The 15,143-nt window shown below is 59.0% G+C and overlaps 1 protein-coding gene across 2 annotated transcripts in view; it reads left to right on the plus strand.

Annotated features, from left to right (window-relative positions):
* Positions 1–1,173: 1,173 nt before the first annotated feature.
* Positions 1,174–15,143, plus strand: part of UNC5A (unc-5 netrin receptor A) — a 62,532-nt gene continuing 48,562 nt past the window's right edge. For both annotated transcript variants that reach the window (XM_060144267.1, XM_060144269.1), the window contains exon 1: positions 1,174–1,262. In XM_060144267.1, coding sequence (XP_060000250.1) covers positions 1,193–1,262 — 70 coding nt within the window. In that variant the 5' untranslated portion in view covers positions 1,174–1,192. The remainder of the gene's footprint in view (positions 1,263–15,143) is intronic.

A 15,143-nucleotide genomic window follows, 5' to 3' on the forward strand; every position in this document is an offset into this window, starting at 1 on the left:
TCCTTCAAGGCAACCCTCTGTTTATTTTAACCAGATTAGGGAATGGGGGATGGGGAACAGGAGGCTCCTGCAGCGGTCGTTGCTGGAGGCTCCGGGAGACAACATGACTTGCCCAAGGTCACAGAGCTAGAAGGCGGAGGCTCCTAGACCCTACCCTAGATCTCTCTAGCTCCCAAAGCCCGGTTGGTTCCTTCACGCCCACGTCTCCGGCGCGGTGCGCACTCGGGGCGCAAACACCGCGCGCCCTGTCGGTTGCGCTGCGTCCTAGGATTGTTTTCCTTAGGTGAACGGTGCCGTGGGGTTAGAGAAACCTGGGGTCACTCTGAGGTCCACCAGGCTACGTGGCTGGGACTGCGGGTGGCGCCTAGTCTCGCCTACCCGCGTACCTCTGCTAGCGGGCCAGAGCCCGGGAGCTCTCCCGCAGTCCCCTATCCAAGCTACGGGCTGGGTGGCGTACCGCGGCACGCTGACTGCCTCGGAGCGCGGCCGGGAGGCGGGGACTGGGGTGGGCTGGGGGTAGAGAACTGCAGCGGAACCTACCCCGGGCACCCCTGCCCCGGGCCTCTGTCTGCAGCCTGGCGCCGGGCCGGGGTCGCCGCAGCCCTGGGCCCCTCCCGGGCCACCTGTGCGCCGGCTGGCGGGCCCGGGAGAGCCCGGATCCGGAGAACCGATCCGCTCCGGGTTTCAGACTCCTGGCTGGTCCCTGGAGATCGCGTGGGGCGGTGGGAGGCCTCCCCGCCCACCACCCCAGCCCCTCCCCGGGGGAGCCTCGGGCATCGCCGGGAGGGATCCCCGGAGCTGGAGGGTGGCCCACTCGCGCGGCGCAGGGCGGCGGGGCCCCTCCTTCCTTCCCCCGCCCCGCCCTGCTGTCGCCCCGCTCCGGTGCTCCAGTCCGGATTTTGCGGCGCCCGCCGGCCGGCTCCTAGGCTGCGGGCTCAGCGCGGCGGCTGGCTCGGTGCGCGGCGCGGCTGGCGCTGCGCTCCGCCCCGGCTGCATTGCTGCGCTCCTGTTGCCCAGGGGAGCCCACGCGCCGCGTGCGCCCCGCAGCCGGCCGCCCGGAGGCAGCGCAGACCGCTGGCAATGGGCCCCGGGGGTGCCCGGAGCTGGGGCTCTGGGCTGAGGCGCTGAAAGGCGCCCTCTCGTCCGCGGGGCCCCGCGCCCGGCCCGCCCACCCGCCTGCCCGCCCGCGGCCATGGCCGTCCGGTCCGGCCTGTGGCCAGCGTTCCTGGGCATAGTCCTCGCCGCCTGGCTCCGCGGCTCGGGTGAGTCATGCGCGCGCTCTGGGGAGGCTTGCGGGGGACCGTGCGCGCGAACGCTCGCTGCTCTGGGGGTCCCTGATCCGCGCTGCCGGACCCGGCCGGGAGCCCCCGGGGGCCAAACTTTGCGAGGCGGGACGCGGGGGCCGCCTCTTGCTGCTGCGCAGCTTCCTCGCGCGCTTGCCCGGAAGCCTGGGTTCTGCCAAGTACAGGAGCAGCTGTCAGCGCGTGGGGCTGGCGAGTGTAGACACCCCACGCCTGCAGGCGGGGGAAGTTTGCTGGTTGCCCGGCCCCAGAGCAGGGTCGGGGGTTTAGATCAACGCCCCGGGGAGTCTGACTTTGCCGGTTAGCAGTTTAGAGGGGTTTGACCACATCCCAAGTGCCCAGGAAATTGAGGAAGGGGGTTAAGATACCTCTTCCCGGCAGCATCTGTCCCAAACAGCTACTCACAATTCCCAGCTTGGCACCTGGCCTCTGCCCACGTCCGGAACACAGTGTCCTCCTCTGTCCTCGCCACACACGCTCGCACACGCACACACCCAGGCGTGGAGGCGCATACACTATCCCCCCAGCCCCTGTAGCCGGCACAATCAGAGCGCCAGGGCCCCTGACCCGCGCTGTGGCTCTTGGCATTCCTGGTGTGTGGGGGCCAGAGGTGTACGCTGTGGATCTACTGCCGCGTCCTCCCCTCCCTTTCTCTGAACAACCCTCTCCCTTCCTTCGTGTCCCTTTGGCCACCCTCTCCTGCCCCATAACTCAGCCTTCAGCCCACCTCCTGGGGGTGGGGGGAGCTCCCCTGCATCCTTTGTTTGCTGTCCCTGAGCTTCCACCTAGGCTGAGTTTTTGGGGGCCTCCTGGTCTGTGCCTGACCCCCGTGCACTTAGCAGAGCTGAGTCTCTATGTGTATGGCGGGGGGGTGGGGGTGGGGGGAGGGTGTCATTCATGTGATCAAGGGAGCATGGAGTTTGCCCTAGCAATTCTTGATTCTTGCTGCCCTGAGACCCTGGGGGTGGGGGTGGGGGTGCTGCTGAGCCTGGCCAGGCCATTGTTAATCCCAGGTGTGTCAGAAGGGAGCATTGGGTTTCCTGAGATGGGAAGCCAGACTGACTGGAGATGAATGAGTGAAAGCTCAGAAACCAGCCTGATGATTGAGGCTGATGGCTGTTTCCTTAAAGTGTCTCTGCATAGTGCATCCTGCATCCACCACTGCCTGGCCACTCTCTGCATCCTGTCCCCCTCAGTCCTCCCTCCACCTCATCCCATCCACTCTCTCTCCCTTTCCATCACCCCATCATCCCCCCACCAAATCCTCACTTTACCAAATCCCTCTGCCCCGTGACCTCCCCTCCTCATCCGGACTGAGCTGGGAGGCTGCACTGCCACCGGGTGCGTCTTCATATTGCACACATGTGTGTGTTAGGAGTGTGTGCATCGCTCAGGGGTACGGGTTGCACCACTGACTGTGGTGATCTGGGGGTGTTCGAGCTCCACACACAAGGGAGGTGTTGCTAGATACCCAGTAGGGGCCGGGACATGTTTACTGAGTCAGATGCTTGCGAGAGGGCTGTGTGGTCATATCTGCACGTTGCCCACGTGAGCACGTGTGAGGGCCATGGGCTGCCATGTGTGCCCTGGCGATGACGCGGGTTGGCAGTGTGTGCAGGCTTGGTATGCGTGTGGCCAGATGAGCGTGTGTGACGGTAGGCCTACCGCACGTGTGTGACGGTTGTGAGCAGTGGCACAGGTGAGGGTGTGTAGATGAGACGGTGATGGGTACTGGTGAGTCAGGGTGCCGCAGCCCCGGGGGTGCTGTGTGGATTCCTTGGGAGGCTGTAGAGTGGGGGAACCGCATTCCTGGGTCTCGAGGCACCTTTTGGGGCCTCGTGTAAGGTTGCGGAGGGAGCTGGCCAGTGGGCACCCGTGCCACAGGGCTGCCCTGGAGCAGAGCCTGCCTCTGGGCATCAACTCTCAGGCCCATGTGAGGGGCTGCTGAAGGGCATGGGGCCCTTCTTGTCATCTGGGGCCCCTTACTGCTGGCCCCCACAGGCTCCGGGCACATGTGCCCAGCAGGCTGGCCCTGCGCTGACCCTGGCTCCTCCCACACCGCCCATTTAGCTCCTTGGCAACAGCAACCAGTGAAATGTGTCTGTGAGTGGCTGAGGGAGGGAAGGCTGGCCAGGCGGCAGGGGGCGCCGGGGGCCAGCACTTCTGAAGCCTCCTGCTCTCCAGGCTAAGTGCCCACCCTCTGTCTTCTGATATCACACAAAAGCCTGTCCCTTCAGCACACTTACCTGAGTGGGCCCTCTCTGTGCCCGCGCACGCAGGGACCCACGTGTCTCACAGGCTTTTCCCATTCATACCCAGTCACACAGCTGGCACCTGCCTCCCCGCCCCTGTGAGCTGCACACACCTGTGTTTCCCTGTCTCAGATCTCTGCACTCCTGAGGGGGCGGGGCCCACGGGGAGCTGGATCTCCTGGAAGGTGGGGCCGAGGGGCATCACTGACTCGTGGCACTGCCCATCCTGACCCCAACAGTCTGTCCCAGTGGCCGCTTCCTCAGGCCCCTCCCCCACCTTCAGGGCTGATCCTGGACCCCTCTTTCCAACCCCCACCCCCAGGCTGGAGCACTTGGTTGCTGGGAAGGTGTCTTAATTCTTCAAGGCTAAGAGATACGCTGCTCTCACTCACCCTGCCTTGGGATGGGGGTCTGCTCTTTGGGGTCCCCCCAGGCACCCCAGAAGAGGGCTGGCCCTCTGACTGGCCCACCTGCCTCTCCTTGCCTGTGCTGGGAGGGGCTTCCCTTAGGAGCCTGGGATTGGCATTGATCCAGATACCAGACCCCCCAGCCCAGAGGCACTGACTGGCCTGGTTCCTGGTTCCTGAGCAGCCAACTTTGGCCTCAGCCAGGGGCCAGGACCCCCTGTCTTATATCCCTTCATCCTGCCTCGTGCTGCTCTGGGCCCCAGAGCTGCAGACTCAAGCCATGAAGTCTCAGAGGCAGAAGCTGCCCTCAGCCAGGGCTGGAGGACTTTTCCAGGCAAAGGCCCCAGTGCTGGGCTTGGCTGCCACCAGAGACACATGTATACACAGATGCACACACGCACACACACATACACACACACACACACACACACACAGGCGTGCGCACTGTCTCATGAACGTACCCAGACCTGCTTATTCCAGGCCAACCCTCTCCTGCAGTCCCCTCCTCCCAGGGGCCCTGCTGTCCCCCCTCCCCTTTTTCCCCCAGCCTGGGGCTGGAAACCTTAGAGTCTCTCTTGGCTCTAATCTTCTCCTTCACGCTTCATGTCTAATCTGTCACCAAGTCCTCCAGCTCAGCCCTACTTGTGACTTTGCTCATGTCCCTCTCCTCCTTTGTCCCCTCCTCCCCCAGCCCTTTCTTCCTCACCTTTCCCACTTGGACCAGTGCAGTGGCCACCCCCCACTCATCCCCCTCCTGTGCCTCCTCCACTTAGACTAATGCCCCTTTTACCCAGGCTAGAACCCACTAGAAAGCCTTCTGTGGCACCCCAGTGCCAGCAGGTAAAGTCTGAACCCTGAGCCCAGGAGCCCTTAGGAAACACCTGCATCACCACACATCCCTGGGCTGATGTGTTGGCAGGTTGGGCGTCCTCCCTGGCTCTGACTGCCGGTGGGCTGGGCATCCACACCCCCAGACAAGCTCTTGCTTCCACACACTGTACTTGCCTCGCAGAACCTGGTGCCCCCCAGCCAGCCAGCCACGCTCCCCATCCTATACCCCAACATCCTCAGCTCTGTCCAGATCCAGGCCAAGCCCCCCTGCTGCCTCCAGTCCCCACTTTTCTGCTTATCTCAGCCCCCAGCTTCAATCCAGCCCCCTCCAAGAGGCCTCCCCAGCTCCTCCTAAGACCCATGCAGGGGTCACGGCACACTGAGGAGCTCTGAGTGGGCTACAGGACAGAGGTACTGGTTCTTCAGCCCTGGAAAGGCATGTGGGGCCTGGGGCAGCTGCCAGAGGCATCTGGCCCGAGCCACCTCCTCATTCACACCAGTGCTTCCCACACATATTGCCACTGTCTGCGGCACTGCGACCCGGTTCTCAGCCCCCAGTGTGCTCCAAGTCACAGCCAGTCAAATGCTTATTTTTTCTCTTTGTTTCCTCTGCTTGAGTTCGGGTTCTCTGGATAGGCAGGGAGGGCTCTTGCAGCTGGGGAGAAGGAGAGAAGTTTGCTCTGTCCCCTCCGCAGCCCTCCTCATCCCTGTGCCTGTACACAGACTGCCCTGCTCCAGGGAGGCTGGAGATGGCTCCTGTCCAGGGCGGGGACCAGCTAGCTGACGCCCCACACACGGATGGCAAACCAGCTCACGGGAGCCTGTGTGAGTCCCTCACACAGCTTTGCCAATGTATGTAGAATAGGAACCTCCCTGCCCACCCCCAGCCCTCCCAGGCATAGATGTTCCCAGGTGGGTGTTTTCTCATGCAAGTAATGTCATCTGGCCCCCAGACTTGCAGACTGAAACCCCTGGAAGTTAGGGCTGAGGGGCACCCAGCTGTGGCATTAGCCATCCTGACCCTGACAGTCTGTCTGGGTGGCCCTTCCTCGGGCCCCACCCCCATCCTCAGGGCTGGAGTTGACACCAAGACCGGCGGCTCTGTGGGCACCTACCCAGGGCTCCTAGCTCCTGAGGCTCAGCCCCAGCAGAGCCCAGCCCCTGGGCCCCGACCATCCTCACCACCCAGATGGACGCCCAGCTTCCTGCAGTCAGTTCTGCTGGCTCAGCCCTCCGTTCCTCTTGTCTGCTCCCATGAGAGTGGCATTGAAGGGTCCTCCTGCCTTCTGGGGAGGCTTGGCCCCCTCCTCCTGTCAGGTCTAGTAGAAAGGGCAGTGCTTAAGAGGCAGACAGGCCCGGTTTCAGTCTAAGCCACCTGACCTAGGATGAGTAAATTTTACTCCCCAGCCTGTTCCCACCTTTGTAGAATGGGGTCACGTCTGCTTCCTGAGGTTATAGTTACGAGTTGATAGGCAACATAGAGCACCCAGGGTGGACCCCGACATGGAGCAGGCATGCGTTTGCCTCCTTCCTCCATTTTCCCTGGCACCTGAAGGGACATGAGTTAGGACAGGGTGGGGTCTTAAGATGCATCAGGCCCCAAGCTCATATATACGAGAGAAGATGGTCTCTGTATAAGCTGCTTCACCTCTTGTTGCTCCAGCCCCAGGCAGGAGCCCTCAGGAGGAATCATTGCTTCTAGTTGGAAGAAGCACCCTACTCACCCCCCATCTATACACACATCACCCCTGCAGGGCCTGATTCAGACACCGGTTGCTGCAGTGCAAAGAGCTTTGTTTGGGGGTTCTGTGAACATGATGATTTGGGCTCAGCTTGTCCTGGAACTGTGTGCTGACGATCAGCTCTCACACACAGAACATGGCAGCAAAGCAGGGGTGGGGGCCCTGGATGGAATCACTTCTGGTTCGGGCTCTGCTGTTTGATTGCTGTGTGATCTTGGACAAATCACTTAACCTCTCTGGGCTGTTTTCCTCTTTGTATACTAAAGGGTTGGGCTTGATGACTACTGGGGGCTGTGCCCAGAGAGGCTGCCTTGTGAGCCTGGGGTGGACTGTGCACTCAGCAGCAGGTTCCCCCAGGAATTGTTCACACCTGCCCAGCACCTGCCAAAGCCACCAACCACACTGGCAGCAGCTGCCTGTGTTGCTTTGGAGCTACGTGGCTGTTGCAGCAGGGCCGAAGGTGACTGTGAGACAGAGGTAGGAGTTGTGAGTCCCAGCGCCCAGGCAAGGAAGCAGGGTCATGCTTTAGCTGGTGAACTCCCCCAGTGGCAAAAACAGGCCTTCTCAGGACCCCCAGAAGGTCAGAGTGCCAGTGCCTAAGGCCCACCCTCTTCCCAGGGACTGATGTTAGATGCTGCAGGCAGTCGTTGGTCCCCTGGGAGCCAGAACCCCAGGCACATGGAGAAGGTGGTAGGATGGTTGAGTTGGCAGGCTCTGGGGTCAGGGTTTGGACCAGGGCTCCGACTAGGGTGAGGCAAGGGAGGGGCCTAGGGTGCAAAATTTAAGTCGTGCTAGTACAGGGTCAGCCCCTGAGGGTGAGTGCCTCCTTACATTTTGTACCCTTGGCACCCCCTGCCTCACCCTCGTCCTGGCTGTGGATCCAGCTCCTCCCTGTACTTCTTTATTTCCTTGTCTCTAAAATAGTCATAAGAGGACCTAACTCAGTGTTGATGTGTGAATTAGGCAGACTGATGGCATGCCAATCTTGGCACACAGTAGGCACTCAATAAATGTTAGCAATTGCTGGTGAGGGATATGGCAGAGGGCACTGTTCCATCCTCTCCTATGGGGAGTGGGGGAGTCCTTGGTGCCCTCTTTGTGGGAGAGGGTGCAGCTAGGGGTCCAGGCAAAAGGGCATAGGCCTGAGGGGAGGTCTCCATTTGGGGATGGGGGACAGGCCTTGTGTCTTTTCTCTGCCCACTTTGACGCCCGGGGCAGGGCATATAGAAGTCCCCTGCCCCTCCTGCTCTCCAGGTGTGGTTGTTGGCTGCGCCATCCCAGCCCTGTTTGAGATGGAGACAGGGAGATTCATAGCCATCAGGAGAGGCCTAAGTGGCAGCTGCTCCCCAGAGTAGGCCACAAAGGGCAAATTTTAGGTGGGGGAGGGGACCCTGAACTCCCCACCTATGAGTGGGCCATGGTGAGAGCACCAAGGGCCAGTGCCCTGATGGGTGAGTCTCCCAGATTCAGGCCCCTCTGCACGCCTGGATGTCAGAGCTGTGTCCCTCTAGAAGGCTCAGGGTCACCTTGAGCTCCAGGCAAATACATGGCTGAGGTTTGGGGAGGGGGAGTCAGTCCAGATTGATCCTTGGAGAGGGAGCTCTTGTCCCTGTATCCCACCTCTGCAGTACACCTCCCCAGCCAGGGTGGCAGGTGGGACTCCCCGTGCCCCACCCCAGCATGTCCAGCTCAGAGCCTGCAGGGAGGTACACCCCGATTTAGACCCTACCCCCTCCTTATTGGAGCAGAGACCAGATGGAGTTGAGGGGCTTCTGCCTTTTTCCACATCTGCATCTTTCCAGCCCTTCTCGCCCCCGACCCCAACAAAAAAAGAAAGAAAAAAAAGGATGCCAGGCACTGGCAGGTAGAGTGATTCATTATGGTCCCGGCGTGACAGGCGTGACCGGAGCCTTCCCCACTCCCCACCACGTTGTCCGGGTAGCTTGGCGGGTGGGGGTCGCGGGCTAGAGGCAAGCCTCCTGCGGGCGAGCTGCGGAGCACGTGAGCAGCCGCGGGGCGGCAGGTGCCCGAGCCCATGGGAGCCCGAGCCCAGGGGATTAGCAATTAGCCGCTGCGCCCGCCCGCCGGGGCTCTGGGTAGGGGCGCGCCCCGGGGCCGTCCAAGGAAAAGGGGCGCTGCGCGTCCTGGCCCGCGGCCCCGCCCCCGCCCCCGCCCCCGCCCCCGCCCGGCGCCGGGTAATGAGCACGCAGTAAACTCGGCGGCCGCGCGGAAAGAGGGACAGGATCCCTCCGCCCGCGAGCCCGCCCGCGGCCGCCCGCCGGATTAGCGGCTCTTTGTTCGGGGCCGGTTAACAAGTTGCTGGCTGAGCGCTCGGCTGCCGCCGGGGGAGCAGACGTCCAGCCTCCGGGCACTGCGGCTCGGCGGCCTCCGCCGCTCCTCGGTTCCCGCGCCCGCCCGGCTGCAGCCCCCACTGGCGCCGCCTTCCCTCAGACCCCGGAGACGTAGCTGGGCGGTGGGCCCCTCTGGCGGTCTGGTATGTGTAGCGGCTCCAACTCCCAGGCTGAGCTCGCGGCGGAAAGGAGGAGATTTCTGGGGCACCTTCTGTAGGCTTCCAGTGCGCCGCTGTGGTCCGTCCCATTTTACAGATATGGGAGGGCATGGCTTCCCGAGGTCCCGCATGGGCATCGTAAGCAAGCCTGGGGTTCCAACCCAGGTCTTTGACATCCAAACTCATTCTCCTCTGCTAAGAGGATTGAAGCCTGCGGCGGGGAAAGGAGGCTTCGGTGGCTGAAACTGCCGTTCCTTATATTCTTAATTACCTTGGTGATGGTAGGAGCCGTGGCCGGTGCTGGGCGCTACCTGCATCATCTGCTAAGAACCTCAGGACAACCCAGGAGGTAGGTGAGGTTAGTCCCGTTTATTAGATGAGGACACTGAGGCTCAGAGAAGTGGCAGAGCTGGGACCTTGTTACTGCTCAGCCTCACCTCCCCCACCCACACCAGCGGGGAGCAGAACCAAGCCCCATGTGTCCATTTACTGTCAGGACCTTGTCTGGTGTCCCATGGACTTGAAAGCCCACTGGAGAGAGTCAGGGGACCTTGCTCCTCGGCATGATCTTGGGCTAATCCCCTCATCTCCCAGAGCCCATTTCCCCCCTGTATCCTGCCTCTTCACACCATCCCACCACCAGGGTGCAGGTACTTTCTAATCCTGGGCTGGGATGTCCAGGCCACAGGATTTTGATTATAAAACCCCCTGGGGGTCGGCTTTCCAACTTTTCCAGGGCCACACATCTTCAGGTGGCTCGGGCTGTTCAGAGCGACTTTCTTATGGGAGGTGGAATCCTTCCCAGTAAGCTCCTCTAGATAGCTCTTGGCTTTTCCTTCTGGGGCCACACAAGGGCAGCTTTTCTCTTTTCAGTTATTTAAGACAGGGCCCTATCTGCCCTTTGCCAGGCCAGGCACCGCCCATCCACTCAGGTGTTCCTCTTGTAGCAGGTTCCAAGCCCCCTTCTCTACCCCGAACATCTTTGTTAGCTGTGTCTGGATGTCAGTCCCAGCAGGGCATCCCACTGTGACACAATGCCCTGGTGTGGACTAGCATAGGATACTAAGTGTGTCTGTTGCAAATATTGAAAAACCCAACCCAAACTGGCTTAAGCAAAAAAAAAAAAAAAAAGATTTATTGCCATGTGTGACTGAAAGGCCAGGGGTAGCTCTAGCTTCAGGCATGGTTGGATCCAGGGAGAACAGTGTGACCAGGATACATCCCTCATCTCTGCTCTGGCAGGGGATGGGGGGTGTTGGTGCCACCCTCCAACAGCCTTTCCCCTCACAGTACCAAGGTATCTGCCAGGGTTACGAGGGCTACATCCTTGCAGGCCCAATCCAGGGGGAAAGAGAGAATCCCTCTTCCCTTAGCCATCCAACAAATGTCCTGGTCTTTCCTCATTGGTCCAATTCAAGTGCTGTATGAGTGAGCCAGTCCCCACTTTCAGGGGTTATGGTTGCCCAGGTTAGCTGGGCCCAAGCCACCTATGTCACTGTCCTGTTACCCAGGCTGTTTGCCACCACTCACAGCTTCTTGTTCATGGAGAAGGGATGGGCACATGATCCTCAGATTTAACCAGTATGTCATCAGTACATTTTACCCAAGTATTTAATAAAAATGCTGACTAGCACCAAGGACCCAGCCTGAGGCTGACCCAAGCCTGGATCAACATTAGCCAATTAATCGGCTGTGTTAGAAAACAATGCTGGCCGGACTTCCTTGGTGGCACAGTGGTTAAGAATCCGCCTGGTGGTGCAGTGGTTGAGAGTCCGCCTGCCAATGCAGGGGACACGGGTTCGTGCCCCGGTCCGGGAAGATCCCATATGCCACGGAGCAGCTGGGCCCCTGAGCCATGGCCGTGGAGCCTGTGCTCCGCAACGGGAGAGGCCACAACAGTGAGAGGCCCGCGTACCACCAAAAAAAAAAAAAAAGAATCCGCCTGCCAATACAGGGGACACAGGTTCGAGCCCTGGTCTGAGAAGATCCCACATGCTGTGGAGCAACTAAGCCCATATGCTACAACTACTGAGCCTGCGCTCTAGAGCCCACGAGCCACAATACTGAGCCTGAGTGCCGCAACTACCGAAGCCCGCGCGCCTAGAGCCGAGCTCCACAACAAGAGAAGCCACCGCAGTGAGAAGCCTGTGCACCACAACGAAGAGCAGCCCCCGCTCATCGCAACTAGAGAAAGCCCATGTACAGCAGTGAAGACCCAATGCAGCCAAAAATAAAAAAAAGAAAACAATGCTGGCCATTCAGAAGGTTTTGCCTTCCCCTAGATGTGCTGTCACCTGGTTCGTATATCTCCATTTGCTGATCTTGAGATATTAAATCCAGACACACTGTTTCCAGTCCGTTTCCAGTCCGGCCCTGACCTATCAGAACAGTAACTTTATGATAAGGGAAGCTGGTCTGGTGTGACAGGTACTTGGGGGTTCCAGCATGTCTCTCGGTGTCCCTGCTCCCCTTGGTCATCTGCAGCTGACTGAGAAGCACTACCAGAATCGTTCCTGGGGTCTGCATCGGGTTCACCAGGTTGTGGTTTTTCCAGTGGACATTTGTTGGGTTTTGTATCTGTCCAGCTTCCATTCCCAGTCCCATCAGAATTCCCTGACCTCTCCCCTGGTATAGCCTTAGTCAGTGTTCGACAGGCCCCTTCATCTTGGCAGCAGGGCCCAAGTGAGACAGGTTAGTAATTTCCCTATCCTGGTTCCTTTCCTGCTTCAGAGCTTGCTTTTTAAGCCTCTTTTCCCTTCTCTCAGCAACCCAATCTCTCACCAGTACTTCCCCCTTTTTGCTTAGATTTGTGAGAATCATTTTCTGTTGCTTGCACTCAAAGAACCTAAGTGACGCATTCACCAAATACAACTTTCTTCCTTTTTTGAAAATTAGGCCACAGCTCACACATCTCCTGCCCCAAGACTGCTCCCACTCCTTTCTCAGAGGTCAGCAGCGGGGTTCAGCAGGTCCCTGTGCCAGGACCTGAGGTGTAATTTATTAGGACCAAGAGACCTGAACTCATTCGCAACAAACACTCAGCCTGTCCTGATCTCGCCTGGCCTTCAGTGCTTTTCTTACTAGTGTTTGTCCTGCCTCTCCACTGCAGTGTTCTCAGGTGTAAAATGGTGGGGTGGGGAGGCCAGCTTTCCAGTACCCGCCCCCCCCAACCAGTCAGAAGGCCCACCCTTTCCTGGTCCTCTCCTCCAAGCCCCTCCTGCCCCATGTTGCTTTGGCATTTCCCACAAGCTTCAGCTGGACCTGAGCTTACCCTTCCCTGCATGGTTCTCCGGTCCATGCCTCTCATCGGTGGCTTTGTCCTTGGTTTGGGGCCATCTTTCCATGTTGGGCATGTCTGGTTAGAATATGAGCCTACCTAGATGTCTTGCAGCTGCCTTGACAATTTTTGAGAGTCCTTTTTCCTCCAGATCTTTTGGGATCACACAGCCAGAGGTCCATCTTTGAGACCCACCCGATCCTCTCAAGACCCCTTTCTTTTAAGACTCCTGGCTCCACTGGGGAGCTTGTCTTTAGTGTGAGTTGCCTGAAGCCTGGCACCCATAGGCTAGGCCGCCCTTCTGAGGGTGGTCAGCATCCCCTCCCCAGCAGTGATGTGCTGGTAAATGTTTAACAGTTGGCTCTCTGGGAGAGCTGCAGGACAGATTTGCCGATTTCCATGGTGTAAATACTCCCACGATGGCCTATTTTAAGCTACCAGTGTGATGTTGACCAGCTTGCAGAATTCCAGAAATTTTAACAACAGGCTCTCCTAAGCCAGGATGAGCTGGCTCCAGCACATCACTATTTCCTGGTCACCCCAGCCCTCTGAAGAAGTGGTCACAGGAGGGAGTGACAAAGTCTCCTTAGGCCTCTCCCCGCAGGACCCACTGACCTCCCCAGCTCTTTGGTGAGCTATGGGGTGGGGAGTCAGGCACTAGAGGATTGTGGTTAAGAGTCGGGGCCCTGGAACAGTTAGAATCCTAAACTGGGTGACCTAAGACAGGTGATTTCAGCTCTCTGTGCCTTGATTTCCTCATCCAGAAAATCTGGATAATGAAAGGCTCCTACCTCGTAAGATTGTGAGGATTAAATGAGTTACTCTGTGTGGAACACTTAGCCCAATGCCAAACCCGGGGTGAACGCTCCATAAATGGGACTGCCGCGGATGCTGTGTGGACAGCAGTGGGGATGCTCACTCTTGGCCTCCCTCTGTGACACCCCCTGAAGTGGTGGGGGGAGCAGGGTTCTTGGTTGACAGCACTGGCAGAGAGCATCAAGGGAGGACCCTGCAGATCTAGAATCTTGGGAAGGTGCTCGTTCTGGGGTGATGAGCATTCATGAGAGGGCTTGAGAAGGAAGGTTGATGTAGTGAAAGATGACTCATCCAGAAGACTTGACCAGGTATGACTCCTGACAGCCTGGAAGCTGGGGTGGGTTCCCAGGACATGCAGAGTGTAGAGGTGACAGGGGTCACAGCAACATTCAAGAGCCCAGACAGGCCAGGCAAGGACAATCCATCTGCTGACCTGCAGACTGGATCGTGGCTTCAGGGCTGGTCCCTGGCCACCCCTCTTCTTCTACTCCCAACTCTGGGTGTCCCAAGGCCAGAGGAGGAGAGGGACTCTGCCTAGGACCTTATTAGCATGTGGTGGCATTGGCCAGACAGTGAAGGGAAGGGGAAGAGCACACAGGCGTTCCCTGGTGACAGTGTGTGTACAGGGGAGCTGGGAGGTGTAGCCCGGCTGAAGCAGACAGTGCCTGTGGGGGACCAGTGAGCGACAGCGCTGGCTACATTGTTGAGCTGGGGACTGACAGGCAGTGAGCGGTGTTTAAGGAAGATTAATCTGGCAGCGCGTGGATGAGAGCAGGGAGAGGCTGGAGGCAAGGAGACCAGCCAGGAGGCTGCAGCGGTCATCCAGGCAAGAAATGACGAGGCCTCCCTTCTCAGGGAGCAGGCAGCGGGGATGGAGTCAGAGAGATGGATGTGGGAGACATTTCAAGGGAGGAGCCTCTGGATGTTGCATGTGGGGGGCGAGGGACGGGGAAGAGGCAAACATGATTCAGAGCTTTCAAGCCTGGGGAAGTGATGTCAGAAACAAAATGGACAGGGAGCCTCAGCGGGGAAGAAGCTTAAAGAGCAACAGGGCTCCAAGAGCTGTGCGCTTCACCCAGGGAGCTTCACCCTGCCAGGCCCTACCTAGAGCGTGGACGTCAGTCAGGCACTTTGGCCACAAGTAGCAGAAACTGGCTCTGGTCAAGTGAAGCAAGGGGAATGTAACAGGGGTGGTCAGGTTCAGTGGGTAACCAAGGGAGAGGCAAAGTCATGTCCTAGGAGAGAAGTTCTCAAAAGGTCAGGGTGATGATGGGGCTGTCCTATGTAATTCAAGGCACCCAAGGCAGGAGGGGAAAGTGGATTTGCTTTGTTCCGTGTAGCCTTAGAGGGTAGGGTCAGGACCAGCAGGTCAGAGACACCGGAGGCTGAGAAAGACCTTCCTAACAAGCAGTGACACCAGTGGCCTTGGCAGGCAGGGAGCTCCCCGTCTGTGGGGCTATTGAAACAGACCCTGTCAGGACCTGTCAGGGAGACTGTGGACTGGTGGCAGGTGGCCTTGGTGAGGCTCCATGGTAAAGGGGAAAGGATGGAGCTTTGGAAATGACTTCAGCTCCACTCTCAGCCCCACTCTTACTGGTTGGCCTTGAGAAGTTTCTTACCCATTGGGAACTGGGCTCTCTGGAGGGCTCCCAATCTCGTGGGATTTTGTAGTTTCTTTGGTGCTTGTTGCTTTGACTACTCAGCACACGTTCTCACCAGCACAGCACTCTTCCTTAGGTGACCTCCTCTCCAATACCATGTGGTCAGTTATGGGGCCCCATCCTTCCCCTAGAAAACACCTGACCAGGCTGGCAAATCCTAGTGGAGATCCTAGGCACAGTGATTGGTCCAGGGTGGCCACGTGACCTGGGCTGAGCCAATCAGGATCCTACCCATGGCTTTTACCACCTGGAGGTGGAGGAGTTGCCCTCTCTGCCCCTGAGGTTGGCAGTTGTGAAGATGCAGGCAGAGATGTTGGACCAGTGGCAGCCGTTTCCCCCTCATATGG

Source organism: Lagenorhynchus albirostris, chromosome 3 (assembly GCF_949774975.1).
Source record: "Lagenorhynchus albirostris chromosome 3, mLagAlb1.1, whole genome shotgun sequence".
Classification (NCBI taxonomy): domain Eukaryota; kingdom Metazoa; phylum Chordata; class Mammalia; order Artiodactyla; family Delphinidae; genus Lagenorhynchus; species Lagenorhynchus albirostris.